At 46.4% G+C, this 16,513-nt stretch overlaps 1 protein-coding gene across 1 annotated transcript; it reads left to right on the forward strand.

Moving 5' to 3' along the window:
* Positions 1-369: 369 nt before the first annotated feature.
* LOC144790674 (small ribosomal subunit protein uS8-like) lies at positions 370-1,034 on the forward strand. Its single transcript, XM_078665399.1, has 2 exons — positions 370-706; positions 1,003-1,034. Exons 1-2 carry the CDS (start codon positions 370-372, stop codon positions 1,032-1,034), a joined length of 369 nt encoding a protein of 122 aa, XP_078521525.1.
* Positions 1,035-16,513: the final 15,479 nt, after the last annotated feature.

The following is a 16,513-nucleotide window of genomic DNA, read 5'->3' on the forward strand; positions in this document are numbered from 1 at the left end:
CACTCAAAAGACTCAGCAATTTGGAACTCATTCATACTGCATATCTTCTCTGAACCAGACTACAAGGAGTTCCATAAATGAATCAAGACCTGCCTGTTCTTCTATGTAGACTATTGTCAATCCCTGTGCTGATTGACAGTGTCACCTTATTTTTTCCCTCCTGTAAAAAGGACTGGAATTTGATATCTGGTGGCATTGGTGATATGCAAAAAGAAAAAGAAAAAAAGAAAAAATGCTTTCATAAATCTACAATATGGACACTTGCTTTCTTGTGCGTTATAATAATACCACTACTTTTAATGATTATAGTTACATTAATAATAATAACTAGGATTTTACCTCTTTCCACCTTATTGCAGTACCGGCACCATGCTGCACATGAATGTTCTTGCAGATGCTCTGAAAAGCATCCACAATGCAGAAAAACGTGGAAAATGCCAGGTTCTTATCAAGCCATGCTCCAAAGTGATTGTGTGTTTCTTAACTGTGATGATGAAACATGGTTACATTGGTGAGTTTGAAATAATTGATGATCACCGAGCTGGTAAAATTGTTGTGAACCTCACTGGCAGACTAAACAAGTGTGGGGTAATTAGTCCACGGTTTGATGTGCAACTGAAGGATCTGGAAAAGTGGCAGAACAATCTGTTGCCATCCCGTCGGGTTGGATATATTGTTCTCACAACGTCAGCCACAGCTGCGGTCGGTAGTGGGATGACCAGCAGGGCGGTGACGTTGGGAGGGGGAGGGGCAGGGTGGGGGGTAGTAATGCATGGATTACAGAGTTTTACAGGTAAGTAAACATATAAATAAATAAAATGAATTTCGTTGCGCGCACTGCATCGCATTTGGTGATGCAGTGCACGCAACGAAATTCGTTGTATTTATTTATATGTTTACTTACCTGTAAAACTCCGTAATCCATACATCACTACCCCCCACCCTCCCCCTCCCCACGTCACCGCCCTGCAGGTCATCCCACTACCGACCGCGGCGGGTCAGCTGACATCATGGACCACAAAGAAGCTTGGTAAAAACATACCGAGGAAAAATCCTGGGATACTTTTTCTAGAATGTAATAAGGCAGACTAATAAATTGTAAAAAAAATAACTAGGATTTTATACCTCATTGAAAAGGCTCCCTTGTGCTACTGAGCTGACGAGCTTGTGTTAATACACCCGCGTCCAATGAGTGGTACAGACACCTAAGAAGACTTTGGGCAGCATTTCCAACCCTCCCAAAAACAACTTGTTGCTCTCTATTGATGAAGGAATTAATCCAGAAACTTGTGTCTAGAATTCCACAGCATAGACTTTTTTTTATAGTGTTATTTATAGAGCGCAAACAGCTACTTCAAACAGAGGTGTCCCGGCGCTGTGCGTAAATCAGGTATGGAAAATAAAACCTAGGAGCTATCCTTGTCTAAAGAGCCAGGTCTTCAAGATCTTCCTGAACTCAAGTTCTGTTTCCACCGTGCGCATATACGATGGTAAGGAATTCTATAGCATGGCGATCCTTATTGTGAAGGACCTTCCTCCCATTTTGGCTTTAGCAAAGCCAGGTACACAAATTAGATGCTGGGCATTTGATCTCAACGTTTATTTAGGTTGGTAAGGGCAAAGCCTATGTCTGAGATATCTCGGGCCTTTGTCGCGCATGGCACGAAAAGCTAAGGTCAAGGACTTGAACTCTATCCATTTTACTACTGGAAGCAAATGAAGATGCCTAATATGTGGGGAGATGTGATGGCGGAATGGCACCCGTCGGATGAGTCTCGCTGCCGCATTTTGAACCATCTGAATTCTGTGGATTAGATACAACGGTAGCCCTAAGTACAGACTGTTTGCATAGTCCAGCTGGGAGGTCACAGTAGCATGAACTACTTCCCTGCGGCTATCCTCCGGTAAGAGGTGCAGGAATTTCTTTGAGCTTTTCAGTTTCCCGAAACAGGACGAAGAGATGTGACGGATTTGAGCTTCAAATAGGTCAGAGTCCCATTTGATGCCCAGATTCCTTGCCGTCTTTGCAGGAATTGAAGGTGATCCCAGCTCAGGTGGCCACCATAGCCCTGTGGGCAGGGGAGAGGCCTGGCCAAAGAATAGGACCTCCGACTTATCCGTATTAAGCTTCAGTTTGTTATTGTTCATCCAGCAAGCGATGTCCTTTAGACACCCCGTTAATCTAGCAAACGAGTTCGTCAACAAGGGTGAAAAAGGTAAAAGACTACTACTGAAGTGTTATCATGCACTGCATTTAGCTTGATGCATTGGGGTTAATTGAGTGCTGGGATGTGAGGGAATGTGCTGCCACCCTTCTTCTGTTTTAAATGTCTGAGTTGAGCTACTGAGCTGACGAGCTTGTGTTGATGCACCTGCTCCCAATGAGTGGTACAGAGACCTGAGAAGTCTTTGGGTACCATTTCCAGTACCCCCAAAACAAATTGCTGCTCTCTGCTGATGAAGGAATGAAACTAGATACATGTCTAGAGTTACACCACTGGCTGCACCAACAAGGGTGAACAATTAAAGACTATTACAGAAGTAAGTGTTATCATGCACTGCATTTACTATGATTCATTGGGGTAAATTGAGTATCTGGATCTGAGCAGTGTGCTGCCGCTCTCTTTCTATAGGATTTTAGATTAGTTCACCACAATCAAGATTTTATAAGAGATCATTAACACCGGAGTTATTTGCATTTAGCTTTAATGCCAATGCATTCAACAGAACTGGAACAAACAACTACTGCACAATTTTAACATAATTTTCCCAAAATGCTCAAAAGCGCAATTAAACACTGGCAATGTAGGACATATAGGCACTCACACAATCCAATAGGAGCTCAGATAACCCAGCTCTGACCTTTGAATCAGATCAGCAGCAAGCCCTATGTTGAAGCATGCCACCTAATGTGAACTTACAGAGGTAAAAAAAAGGATTTAAAAAGGATCATGTTCAAAGAGAACAAGGTATTCTTTTGTTTGATAATGCATTCCTGATGTAGGAGGTATGGTGGTCCATATATAAATCTCTCACTCTACCCTGTTGTACTGAGGTATCTAGAGCCTTGACAACTGAAGTATGATGGAAATATACAAAACAGAGGACCATGGTCAGTCTGATTGCAAGGAGTTTCAAACATCAGTCCACATTTTTGATCCAGGAACAGGAAAGGTTGACGACTTTGCACACATCTCAAAGGGAAGAGTACCTTAGTGTTGGTGGTCTCCCAGGGCAAATACCTCTCATTACCTGAGAGATGGAGGTTGTTTGTCTGCTGGAGGCCAGTATTAAGGCAATGGTATAATGTTGGTCTGCTGTGATTAATATTTCTGCTGTGACACAATACCATTTTATAGAAATAGAATATGGGATTCCTGGTTAGCAGTTTCTCTCTGGTGTCCCGCCCCTGTAGACATTACAAATGACCTTGCCATAAATCTGTATTCATTTACCAACCTTTCATGCAGATCTTTACACAGGTGATTAGCAAAAGCATCATAAGCAAGAGAGGGATTGGCCAGGGACTCAGCAGCATGGTATGGGCCATATTATGAAGTGCATTGCAGGAAAGTAGGATTTGCTTTTTGCTTGATGTGATGCTGTTTTTGACTAGTTTGACGGGGATCCTGCTAATCAGGACCCCCTGCATCCTTGAAAGAAGGTTTTCATATTTGGACGCCAACAGGGCATTACCATAGTCCATGCGGTTGATAATCAGTCCCTGGACTAGGGGTTTTCTCACCTCCGTCGGAATCCATTTGAAAACTTTGCGCAAGTTACACATGATGCCAAAGCAGGAGATAATTGTTTTATTAATCTGGATTTTCATTGACAATTTATTGTTCATTTGTGTCCTAGGTTCCGGACCGTCTGTGTTGGGATTGGGCAAGGACCAAGACTTGAGGCCACCACTCGTGTGACCAATACTCATGGACCTTGCCGTAGAGCATTATCTCATTTTTTCCTCCTTTTAGCTGCAGATGGTTTGTATTCATCCACTTGTCAATGTGGAACATGCAGTCTTTGAATTGTGACTTTGTTTCCATTGGATCTGGGCCAAGAGTGATCAGGATCTGAGTGTCGTCGGCATACGACACAACATCAAAACCATAGGATCTGATCACTTTGGCCAGTGGGGTCACGTATAGGTTAAAGAGTGTCGGGCTCAAAATAGAGCCCTGTGGCACTCCCATCCTAACCGATCTACTACACAAGAAGGTATTCCCCACCTGTACTATCGTAGTATGATCAGTTAGATAATTCCCCTGACACCAATCTCCCAGAGCCGACGTTCAAGAATGCTGTATGAGATGGTGTCAAACACTGCTGATAGATCTAGCAGGACGAGAATAGATGACTGCCCCCTGTCCAATGCCAGTCTGATGTTATCAGTTACTTTCAGCAGATCTATTTCGGTACTATGGCTGCCCTAAAACCCGATTGTGAGGGGTCTAGAAATCCCTGGCTCTCAAGATGGACAACGAGCTGTTGATTAACCAGTGACTCAAGCATCTTCCCGAAATGGGCGAGCAGCAATATTGGACGATAATTGGAAGGAAGTTTCGGATCTGCAATAGATTTTTTTAGTATAGGCCTAACTCTGGCATTTTTTCATATCTTAGGGACTTCAGATTGTGACAATGACTTGTTAAATAGGTCAGTAAGGTTATCTAGCAACGCTGGGGCTATGATTGAAAGGATTCTCAGTGGGTGGGTGAGCCAGATTTTACTTTTAGCATAGCTTTGGTCACTTCTTTTGAACTACACTGGGTGAATTCATCCAGAATGTGGGGGGGGGGGGGCAGGGGAGGGGGGTTGAGGCTGTTGTGGGAGGATTTCCTGAGACATTGATAGTGTCTTGTGGGGAGAAGGAGTTATGGATTGCTATGATTTTATCATCAAAAAATTTAGAGAGGGAATCTATCCAGTCCTGTGAGATAGAAGCTTGCGTCTGAACAGGTGGAGTAGTGAATTCTTTTAGGATTTGATAGAGCTCCTTGTTGGAGTTTGCTGCCTACTTAATCCGATTTAGGAGAAATAGTTTTTTGTTTGTCTGATGTTTTCCATATAATTGTGATGAACACATTTATATCTTTCACGGTCATTTGGATCTTTGTTTTTTCTCAATTTCTGCTCCGCTGTCCTACAGGAGAGCTTTGCTAACTTCAATTGTTCCGTGAACCGGGGTGCGGCTCTGGGTTTAATTTTTACTCTTGTAAAAGGGGCAATTTTGTTCAGCGTATTAGTTATTTTTCTTTCCAAGGAAATTGCTCCTTGATCAATATTGTCATTTGGGCTGAGTAAGGTGGAGCTGAAGTAGGTAGTAAAAAGGGGTAAGGTGACTTTACGCCATGCTCTTCACCAGATTAGTTCTTTCCTAGGAGCCGTTTTGATGGTGTGATCTGGGATAACACATTTTAGCAGGCTATGGTCAGACCAGAGTAATGGTAGTGGTGGCTCAACCTTAACCTCTGTAGAGTTTGTTAACAGTAGGTCAAGCGTGTGACCAGCGATATGTGTGGGCCCTGTTACCAGTTAGGCTAGTTCCAAGGTGCTGATACTTGAGATTAGCTGATCTGTGTCTGGTTCTTGTAATAGTTTAGCGTGGTAATTAAAATCTATCAAAATAAAAAAATCAGAGGCAATACATGTGGAGCAATTATCTCAAGTAGTTTGTGAGGGAAGTCGTTTTTGGGGCCGGGAGGTCTATATACTAATACTCCTCTCCATGTTCCTCCTAACAAACCCCCCATTTTAAAGACACATAGTTCCAATTTATCTGTGCTTATGGTTTCTAAAGAGATAATATTCACACCAGGAACAGTGGCTATAAGTAGGCCACTTCCTCTATTCTTTTCTATGTCCACCCTTATTATATTGTATTGTGGTGGAAAAGCAGTGACCACGTCTGTGGAGGCATGCTCATGTAGCCAAGTTTCCGTAACGAAACAGATATGTGATAATTCCGTGTCCATGAGACTCCATATTTCAACTGCGTGTTTAGGAATGGAGCACGCATTGAAATATAGTGCTTTTAGTGGGTTGGTGATTTTGGTGTGATTAAGGTTACATAGTACTTGGGTTTCACTAGGTGGAGCTGATGTGTTAGGGCTTAAAGTCATTTGCACCCCACTGGTTGTTGCAACTTCTAGTGTGGCTGAGTGTTTGAGAGATGAATAGTTAAGATCTTTCAGCTCCTGACTTGAGTATTTAAACAAAGTCATTTTAGTGCCTCACTAATTTTAAAACGGAGGAAGCGCGGGAAAATGTGAAAAAAAGAAAAACAGGCAGGGGTCCTGGCAGCTGGCAGTGGTCTGGCGCGGACGGGCGCAGACGACCTTGCCTTTGGCACGCCACTGCGCACGTTCGCTGCCTCGACCCGCCTTTTGTAGGGCTGAAGGCTGGTTGAGAATGATGGTATGCTAACTGCATTTCCGGTCGGCAAGCCGGCAGACCGGAAGTGACACTGAAGCCCTCTCAGCTTTCCGCTCAAACGGCACAAGCCGTGGCGGACCGAGGACTCAGGCGGCTGCTTTCAGGTAGGCGCTTTCCCAAGTGTTAAAAAAAGTATATACGGGGCAGTTAAAAATAAGGTGCGATAGCGGCGCTAATCTAAAAATATTGAATACGGTTTCTGGTTTTATCTAAGGCCTAATTTAAGTACATTACGCGGCAGTTAAAGATAGGTGTGTAATCTGTAATAAGAACCTGCAGCATGCTCTTGCAGAGTATCCACTGCGCGCATCCGCTGCCCTGCCCCGCCTTTTGTAGGGCTGAAAGCTGGTTGAAAATGAAGGTATGCTAACTGCACTTCCGATTGGCAAGCCGGCAGACCGGAAGTGACACTGACGCCCTCTCGTCCCTCCACTCAACCAGCACAAGCCGTGGCGGACCGAAGACTCAGATAACTGCTTTCAGGTAGGCGCTTTCCAAAGTGTTAAAAAAGCATATATGGCACAGTTAAAAATAAGGTGTGATAGCGGTGCTAATCTGAAAGTATTGAATGCGGTTTCTGGTTTTATCTAAGGCCTAATTTAAGTACATTACGCGGCAGTTAAAGATAGGTGTGTAACCTTTAATAAGCACCTGCAGCCTGCACTTGCAGAGTATCCACTGCTTTCTGCCTAAATTGTTGTGTTCAGTACTTAGGTACATCCCAGAGTCGATACTGGAGTACCCTTGTCAGTCCCTAGTATAAGGTACCCATGTACCCAAGGCATGGGTACCCCAGAGGTCTCCCATGGGCTGAAGCATGTATTATGCCACCCATGAGAGACCATTCAAAATGGAACTACAGACCTGCCATTGCAGCTTGTGTAAGTTGGTTCATGTACCACCTACTAAATATATAGGTTTATTATATCTATGGGTCACTGCACTTAAAACCTATAAGTCACCCCTATAGCAGGCCTTTGCAATACTGAAGGCAGGGTGCCTCTGCATGAGCAGGACATGCCTGCAGCCTACAGCGTCCATTCTGCCGGGTTGTCAGTGCAACAGCCATATGCTATATAGAGGGGCACCACGTAATTAGGCAATGACCATCTCAACAAGCATTTGCAATGCAATAGGTCTCGCATTAGGAAAGTTTGAGCTATTGGTATTGTAAATGACACATTTTGTATTTATGTGTTGGTTTTGAAAATAGCTAAATGAATCGCTTTGTCATTTACAATGCCAATAGTTTTAACTTTCTCAAATGTGACACCTATAGCATTTGTAATGCAATATGTGTTGTATTTACGTGACTTAGATGTATTGATATTACAAATAACAATGGCTTTTATTTTTCTTTAATAATTAATACTTAAATAAAAGTTATTGTAAGTTATAATGGCAATAGCTTAAACTTTTGTGAAGATTATGTTCACTGTATTTTATTGTGACGAAAATCCAAGAAAAGAAGTGAAATATTAACATCTTTTTGTGACATTTGTAATAAAGCTTAAAACATTGAGAGAACATATTTGAACCAGTTGTTGTTGAATGGTTGCACAGATTGATGCTGTGGTGGTGCTGAGTGATGTTGTGGTGGCGACGAGTGACTCTGTGGCGTTCAGTGATGCTGTGGTAGCGCATAATGATGTTGTGGTGGTGCTGAGTGATGCTGTGGTGATGCGATAGATAGAGGGAGGGCGATAGATAGATAGAGGGTGATGGATAGAGTGAAGGCGATGGATAGAGTGAGGGCGATAGAGAGATAGACAGATAGATAGAGTGAGGGCGATAGATAGATAGACAGAGTGAGGGCGATAGTTAGATGAATAGATAGAGTGAGGGTGATAGAGTGAGGGCGATAGAGTGAGGGCGATTAGATAAGAGTGAGGGCGATAGATAGAGTGAGGGAGATAGATAGATAGATAGATAGATAGATAGATAGATAGATAGATAGATAGAGGGAGGGAGGGCGATAGATAGATAGAGGGAGGGCGATAGATAGATAGAGGGAGGCCGAAGATAGATAGATAGAGGGAGGGCGATAGAGTGAGGGCGATAGATAGAGTGAGAATGATAGATAGATAGAGTGAGAATAATAGATAGAGTGAGGGCGATGGATAGATAGAGTGAGGGCGATAGAGAGTGGTGTAGAGAGAGGGGTGTAGAGAGAGGGGTGTAGAGAGAGAGAGGGGTGTAGAGAGAGAGAGGGGTGTAGAGAGAGAGAGGGGTGTAGAGAGAGGGGTGTAGAGAGGGGGTGTAGAGAGAGGGTGTAGAGAGAGAGGGGGGTGTAGAGAGAGGTGTAGAGAGAGGGTGTAGAGAGAGGGTGTAGAGAGAGGGGTGTAGAGAGAGCGGTGTAGAGAGAGGGGTGTAGAGAGAGGGGTGTAGAGAGAGGGGTGTAGAGAGAGGGGTGTAGAGAGAGGGATGGAGAGGGAGGGGTGTAGAGGGAGGGGTGTAGAGAGAGAGAGGGGTGCAGAGAGAGAGGGATGTAGAGAGAGAGAGGGGTGTAGAGAGAGAGAAGGGTGTAGAGAGAGAGGTGTGGAGAGAGAGAGGGGTGTAGAGAGAGAGAGAGGTGTAGAGAGAGGGGTGCAGAGAGAGAGGGGTGTAGAGAGAGGGGTGTAGAGAGAGAGGGGTGTAGGGAGAGGAGTGTAGAGAGAGGGGTGTAGAGAGAGAGAGAGAGAGGGGTGTAGAGAAAGAGGGGGTGTAGAGAGAGGGATGTAGAGGGGTGTAGAGAGAGGTGTAGAGAGAGAGGGGTGTAGAGAGAGAGGGGTGTAGAGAGAGAGGGGTGTAGAGAGGGGTGTAGAGAGAGGGGTGTAGAGAGAGGGGTGGAGAGGGAGGGTGTAGAGAGAGAGGGGGTGTAGAGAGAGAGAGGGGTGTAGAGAGGGAGAGGGGTGTAGAGAGAGAGGGGTTAGAAGAGAGGTGTACAGAGAAAGGGATGTAGAGAGAGGACAGTGACTGTCTGAGAGAGAAGGGTGTAGAGAGAGAGGTGTGTAGAGAGAAAGGGGTGTAGAGAGAAAGGGGTGTAGAGAGAGGGATAGAGCATGACTGGCGAGGAACCACAGAGCATGGCTGGCGAGGAACCATAGAGCAAGGCTGGCGAGGAACCATAGAGCAAGGCTGGCGAGGAACCATAGAGCAAGGCTGGCGAGGAACCATAGAGCAAGGCTGGCGAGGAACCATAGAGCAAGGCTGGCGAGGAACCATAGATTATGGCTGGAGAGGAACCATAGAGCAAGGCTGGCGAGGAATCATAGAGCAAGGCTGGTGAGGAACCATAGATCATGGCTGGAGAGGAACCATAGAGCATAGCTGTGGAGGAACCATAGAGCATTGCTGGCGAGGAACCATAGAGCCCTATGGGCATTGCGTGCCTGGTAGGGCTAGTGTGCAGAGCGTGCCTGCAAGTATGAGGAGCATAGCATATGTGGTGAATGTATGTTGAATGTAGTTGATGATGTTCAAATCTGAGCGTGGGACTGGGGGTGCAGAGAGGATAGCCAAGGATGTGTAAAGCTTGGCTGTTAACGGATGTGCACAATAAGTAAGGAAAGAACGAAGCATCAATCATCCCCCTTGCAGCTTTACTGCAGACAACCAAAGAGCATGCTATGTGAAGCGCTCTGATAACCGATTCGGGTCAAGTTTGCGCTATATGAAACTCTTTGAAAAAAAAACGTAGTCAAGTATTTAAGTAATTGTTTCAAAATGTGTTTTCATGCAAAGTGCATTACACAAAACAAGTAATGTAAAAAAAACAAAATGCAAATACGGTCATTGGTGCACTCTGGTCCAATAGGCCCATGTCTGCTGCTGGTCATATTTACAATCCATTCGGTCTTTCCCTTTGTGGTTAATTTGACACCAAACTACTCCCTCCATGGTATTGCTGTACCATATCCAAAACACACAAACACACACCCCTCCCCCTCCTACATTGACACTTAACCATTGTCAGCGCATCTCAAGAGAGAAACTTGGCACATTTGCTATCACAAAGCATCAAGGTTGAGGCATCAACAGCACCCCAGCGAACCAAAGAATATCACTGCTTGCCCAATATCCAGCCCAGAGTAACCTCTATTTGAACGTTAGCCTTGAGGCTACTTCATTCGGCATTTATCATCGCAGTAGGTAGGGTTAAAATAGGACCGCTTTCTTGAAATTGTGAAATACCCATCTGAGCTGTACTGTACAGGAATACCACAGCAAAGAGGAAGTGAATCACTGACATTTATTGTCAGGATGTCAGTGTGTGTTTATTTGAAATACACAGACGTGTACTGGGGAAGGTTCTGATGTGCTGGCAGGTATTCTGTAGTGTCTGACCCTGAGATAATTCTGGCCAAGGACTTGTAATCAGGAAGGGTATGAGACAGGAGGAAGGCAAAGATCATACAGTAAGAGTCAGAAATAAGCAGCTGTCTCAAAACTAAAAGCATTCCAATGTGTTTTACTTTGTGGAATGTGTTTATCCCATGCATCAGTGTGCTTGAATGCTGTGTAGCTGGTAAACCATATTAGAACTAGAGGTGCGCTTCAGATCAACAGTATATGACTGCTCTGGCTTTGTGCGCCGTGCTTTATAAACACGGTGACATAACATAAGTAAAAAATAAATACCGCCTTCGGGTGAAGTCCGCGCTATATAAAAATGCATAAATACATAAAGAAATAAATCCCGCCTTCGGGTAAAGTCCGCGCTATATAAAAATGCATAAATAACTAAATTAATAAGTACCGCAAATCACCGCCGTCACTGTGCCGGCCTGCGACCAGGAAGTCAGGCAGGCCCGGCGTGACAACAGGAAGTAGGGGTAGAGAGCCGCGATGGGAGCCGCGTTTGGAGCACCGGAGCTGGCAGGAGCCTACCCTGCGCCCCGGTGCCAAAGGAGGGAAGAAGAGTCCTGCTGCTGGGCCCTGCAGCTGAGGAGAGCCGCCGCACGAATGAAGCCGGTGAGTGGGTTGCTGAGCGGGGCGGGGGAGGGAGCATGTGTGCGCGCGCACGCGAGTAGGGGGGAGCATGTGTGCGCGCCGCGCGAGTGCGGGGGGGCGGGCTGTGTATGTGTGTGTGCGTGCGTGTGTGTATGTGTCTGGAGTGCGTGTGTGTGACTGTGGGGGAGGGGGGGTGTGTGTGAGCGAGTGTCTGTGCCGTGTGCCTGTATGTGTGTGCCTGCGTGTGCATGCGCTCGCCTGTGTGTGCATGCAGAGGGGTGGGGGGTGGGGGCTGCCTATATGTAAAGCGCTCTGATACCTGATTCGGTTCGGGGCTGAAAAAAAAAAAAAAAAAAAATGGCTGTGAGTTACTCTGCGCATGCGCGGGGCAGACGCGCGCGCTCCCGCGGTGAAAACTGCAAGGGAAACGCTCGTGCCAGAGAGGTGTCTACATTCCCAAAAAGCGGCAACAATAGTTGTCGAGACAGACACTCTCAATGCTCACGCATTGAGAGTACGTCTGCTCGACCTAAAAACGGCTGCAGAGAATCCTATCATGTTTGGTATCAAACATGTTGGAATCATACCCCCACACAGTAAGCGGTGTGGAAGGTATGATTCTAAGCACTGGAAGAGCACTCCGTTAGGCTCTCTGAGTTTCCTGTGCCAACCTTCTAGTCCCGGACAGCACATAATGGTTGCTTCCGAGCAGAGACACATTTCTGGCCTCCTGCTGCTGAGCCAAGCTCAAACAGAGGCAGGTGGATTAATAGGCATCCTGTCACAGGGAGGTGTGACCACCTCCCAGACAGGATTTAGTGTCTTGGGACTGGGCGGGTGCGCTTGCCAGCGCCTGAAAGTCTGCATGAGGGGCACATATGGTGTCCCTGTGCATTGTCCAGTTCAAACCAGTTCTGGAAGCCATTGGCTGCTGCTCCGGTGCGAAACTGGACAAAGGACATGGGAGTAGCCTCCCCCGTGTCCAGACTCTCTGCTCGGAGGGTCTCCTAAATCTTCCCAACCCTTTCCCTAGGGTACTTAAGGGCTTACCTTGGTGTAGGTTCCTAGATTTGTCGTGGGATAAAATTCAGAACGTGCATGCGTGGGGGCACACGCATGCGCAGTTTTCACCAGGATTACCGATACGACGAGGAAGATGAGGACTGCAGATCAGGGACGCTGCAAAACGTAGGTAAGTGGTTTTAAATATATTTTTACTTAATGTTTACTTACTTGTAATAGTGGAGGTGGAGGCTGGCCAACTCCGCTCCGTACGCGGAGTGTGCGGAGATTTGCCTTCTCTGCTTTCTCCATGGAACACGGAGAAGGCAGATCTCTGCACACTCCGTGGGAGGAGCGGAGATCTCCGCCCGGGGTTGTTTTTGTGACAGAAAGTGGCTGCGCTCTCCATGCCATATCGCATAACACACGGCTCAAGTCCTCTCAGTAGTATATAGTTGCTAAGGGGTTAGAGCATAGCAAGTATCTAGATGGTCTCAGTCCAGTAGCTGGGGTTTCATGTTAAGGTAGCTGGCATGATCTGATGGGGCTTTTGGTTGCCTAAGTGAGGTGTAGGAAGCGCTGGCAGCCTAAGTGCGGCTAAGGTTTGGGCTGTCAGAACAGATGACAGGCCTGGAGCACCAATGATAACTTACTGGCAGCAAATGTAGGCATAGATGGCTTCACAGTGGCCGATACTCCTTCAGAGTCACTTCTGCAAAGGGTAGGAAATGGGCATCAGGTAAGCAGAACAGCAGCACTTTTGAAGGCAACTTAGGTTAGCATGGCAGCCGGGGAAAGTTTGCAGTGGCCATTGCCTCTAAAGGGTAACTGCTGCCAGGAATATGATAACAACGATTAGGGCGGTCAAGGCAATCATGAGCAATACCACAAGAGGCTCCAGCACAGAAGTAACATACCACCACTGCCCCAAGTTCCAGCACCTTCAACACCAAGATTCCATATTTTATAGTCAGCCTCACAGTTGCACTTCTGCAAAAGTGATCAGATCTTTACCCCCCAAATGCGAAAGAGGTAGTGGTACATGCACTCATTACATCCCGATTAGATTACTCCATCTCTTTGTATCTCTGGTTACCTTCTTTTCTGATCAGGAGATTCCAACTGGTTCATAATACAGCAGGGAGAATGTTCCTTAACCTCCCAAAACACTGTTCTATCTCTAACAAGCTAAGTGAACTGCATTGGCTGCTCGTTGAAAAGAGGATCATTTTCAAAAGTATTTTCTTGGTTCGCAGTGCGGTATACAAAACAGGTCCTTGCAGCCTAAATAACCTTGTTAAACCCCACAGAACTAGTAGCAATGAGCAGTGTGGTGGACAGCAATAGCTCTAAATTGCTCTCACTGTTTTACAATTGTAGGAAAGTAGGATCTGCTTCTATGGTTACCCCCACTTTTTGCCTGCTACTAAGCTGTTACTGACTAGTCGACTGGGATCCTGCTAACCAGGAGCCCAGTCTATCTGCTTTCTCCCTAAATTGTTATGTTCAATACTTAGGTACATCCCATATTGGATACTGGGGTACCCTTATAAGTCCCTACTATATGATACTAAGGTACCCAGGGCATAGGTCTGCCAGAGATCTCCCATGGGCTGAAGCATGCATTATGCCACGCATGAGAGACCATTCCAAATGAAACTACAGGCCTGCCATTACAGCCTGTGTAAGTTGGTGCTAGCACCACTTACTAAAGAAATAGGTTTCCTATATCTAGGGTCACTGCACTTAAAACCTATAAGGCACCCCTATAGCAGGCCTTTGCAATCCTGAAGGCAGGGTGCTTAGTTGTAAGTGAGAGGGTGCCCTGCATGAGCAAGACACCCCTACAGCCTACGGAGTCCATTCTCCTGGATTGTCAGTGAAGCAGCCATATACTATATATTTATTATTTATTATTTATTATTTATTAATACAACTTGTAGAGCGCATACGTTTGCCCGTGGGCGTCTTGGCGCTAAGATTACTGTGACGAGTCCCTGGGTGATAAAGCGTTGAGGCAAGAGAGTACTTACTGGTTAAACAACCATGTCTTCACCAGTTTCCTAAACTGGAGCAGAGATTGTGCCATTCGAATGGTTAACGGGAGCGAATTCCAGAGTCTGGCTGCAGACACTGTGAAATGCCTGTCTCCCCAGGTAACCGTTCTGGTGCGGGGTACTGCCAACTGTTGTAACTGCATCGATCTCAGTTGTCTGGTCGGGCAGTAGATGGAAAGCTGCTCTTGCAGGAATCTTGGGCCCAAATTGTGAGTGGCTTTAAAAGTTAAACAGAGTGATTTCAATTTAATGCGGTTTTTAATTGTCAGCCAGTGGTAGCTCCTAATTATGTGGCTGACTGATTTAAATTATAAAATTATAGAGGGACACCGCTTAATTACGCAATGACCATCTCGAAACTGGCTGCAACTAATTTTATCATGTTTTGTATCAAACATGTTGGAATCATACCCCCACACCATAAACGGTATGGGAGGTATGATTCCAAGCACTGGAAGAGCTTTCCATTAGGCTCTCCATGTCCCCAGTACCAGTCTTCCATACCTGGACAGCACAAAATGGTCGCTGCCGAACAGAGACACAATTCTGCACTGCTGCTGCTGAGCCAAGCTCGAGCAGAGGAAGGCAGAACAATAGGCATCCTGTCACATAGAGGTGTGACCACCTCTCAGACAGGGTTTAGTGTATTGGGGCATGGCGGGTGCACTTGCCAGTGCAACTCAATCTGCATGTGGGGCACATTTGGTGTCCCCATGCATAGTCCAGTTCAAACCAGTCCTGGGAGCCGTTGGCTCCTGCTCTGGTGCGAAACTGGACGAAGGACATGAGTGTAACCTCCCCTTTGTCCAGACCCTCCCCTGGGAGGATCCACTGAATCACCTCAACCCTTTCCCTGGGGTACTTAAGGGTTTACGTGGGTGTAGGTCCCTAGATTTGTCGTGTGATAAGATTCAGATCAGACACCACTTCTTTTTCTACTGTCTGGGCACTCTGGACTTCGCTGAACTTCGTTTGGCTCGACTTTGTCTCCCTTTCTGTCTGCTGCATTGCGTGTGTCTGTGCACCATATAGGAACCTTCCAAGGCCTGTGGGCATCAAAGACACCTGAAGGAATCTCCCTTGGAGTGAAGGAGTCACTCCCCTGCATTCGCAGGCACCGCAACTAAATCGACCGGTCTGCTGATCCTGAGCTCCTCCAGACTCTGAACAGCTCTGCAATACAGGTAGTGGTTTTCCACAGCGCTCATGTTCTGCTCTACCCTCTCACTAAGTTTGAGGCCAGTATCCCTCGTGGGGGTTGCAATAACTGGACCCCAGTGCCCCACATAAACTTGCAGTTGCAAAGGCTTGTACACTTTTCTCCAAGAAGATCTTTGGGCTCCAAGTAGCCCCAACCTCGAACATCTCCTGTGACCAGAATCTTTTGCCACACCACATTGTGTCCATCATGGTCTGCATCTTTTGGTGAGCTGCTTGAGGTCCTCTCATGACTCAAGTGCCTCCGGCCTGTGGGTCCATTTGAGGGTCACCTTTGTTTCTCTTGGGCTCCTCTGATTGCCCGTGGCTTGCCCTAACTCCCCTGCTTTTGGTAAGCCCCATGGACCTTGCTGGTCCTGACATTGCTCTTTCTTCAGTGCGTGCATTGGTTGAATTTGCCAAGGCTTGTTGGTGCTCCAGCCAGACACCGACCCCTTAGCACTCGACATCCTTCATGGGACAGCTCGTGTATGACTCCTGGTCTTCCTCAGCATCGCCTGGTCCTCATAGCTGCAGAGTCAAGGTCCTCATCAACACTCCTTCAACACCCAACATCGGAGGGCATTTGACTTCCAACTCTCCTGGCCACTCCTGAGTGACATAGACTCTGTCCTCCCTGTTTGCACGTACTTCTCACATAGAATTCACATTTAGATTCCACCGGACACATTCTCCTCTTCCAGCAGCGGCACTTTCCTGAAGTCCCCCATTGGAAACAACAGCGGTGTCCGACACCATTTCACACGTATGCACCCGGCTTCCCTGGTGTAGGTAGCATGAGTACTAGGGTATCCACGGTTCGGGTGGCTCTCCAACCTTCTGTATTCCATGGTGTTTCTTCAGGGTCCACTGAGAAGAGTCCTTAA

This window comes from Lissotriton helveticus, chromosome 11, assembly GCF_964261635.1.
Source record: "Lissotriton helveticus chromosome 11, aLisHel1.1, whole genome shotgun sequence".
NCBI classification, from domain to species: Eukaryota; Metazoa; Chordata; class Amphibia; order Caudata; family Salamandridae; genus Lissotriton; species Lissotriton helveticus.

Bases quoted from the DNA above. Each gene is read 5' to 3' on its own strand.
- LOC144790674 (XM_078665399.1), top strand. From the start codon at position 370: ATGCTGCACATGAATGTTCTTGCAGATGCTCTGAAAAGCATCCACAAT. The intron at 707-1,002 runs GTAGTGGGATGA...GCGGCGGGTCAG, and splicing joins GTCAGCCACAGCTGCGGTCG to CTGACATCATGGACCACAAA.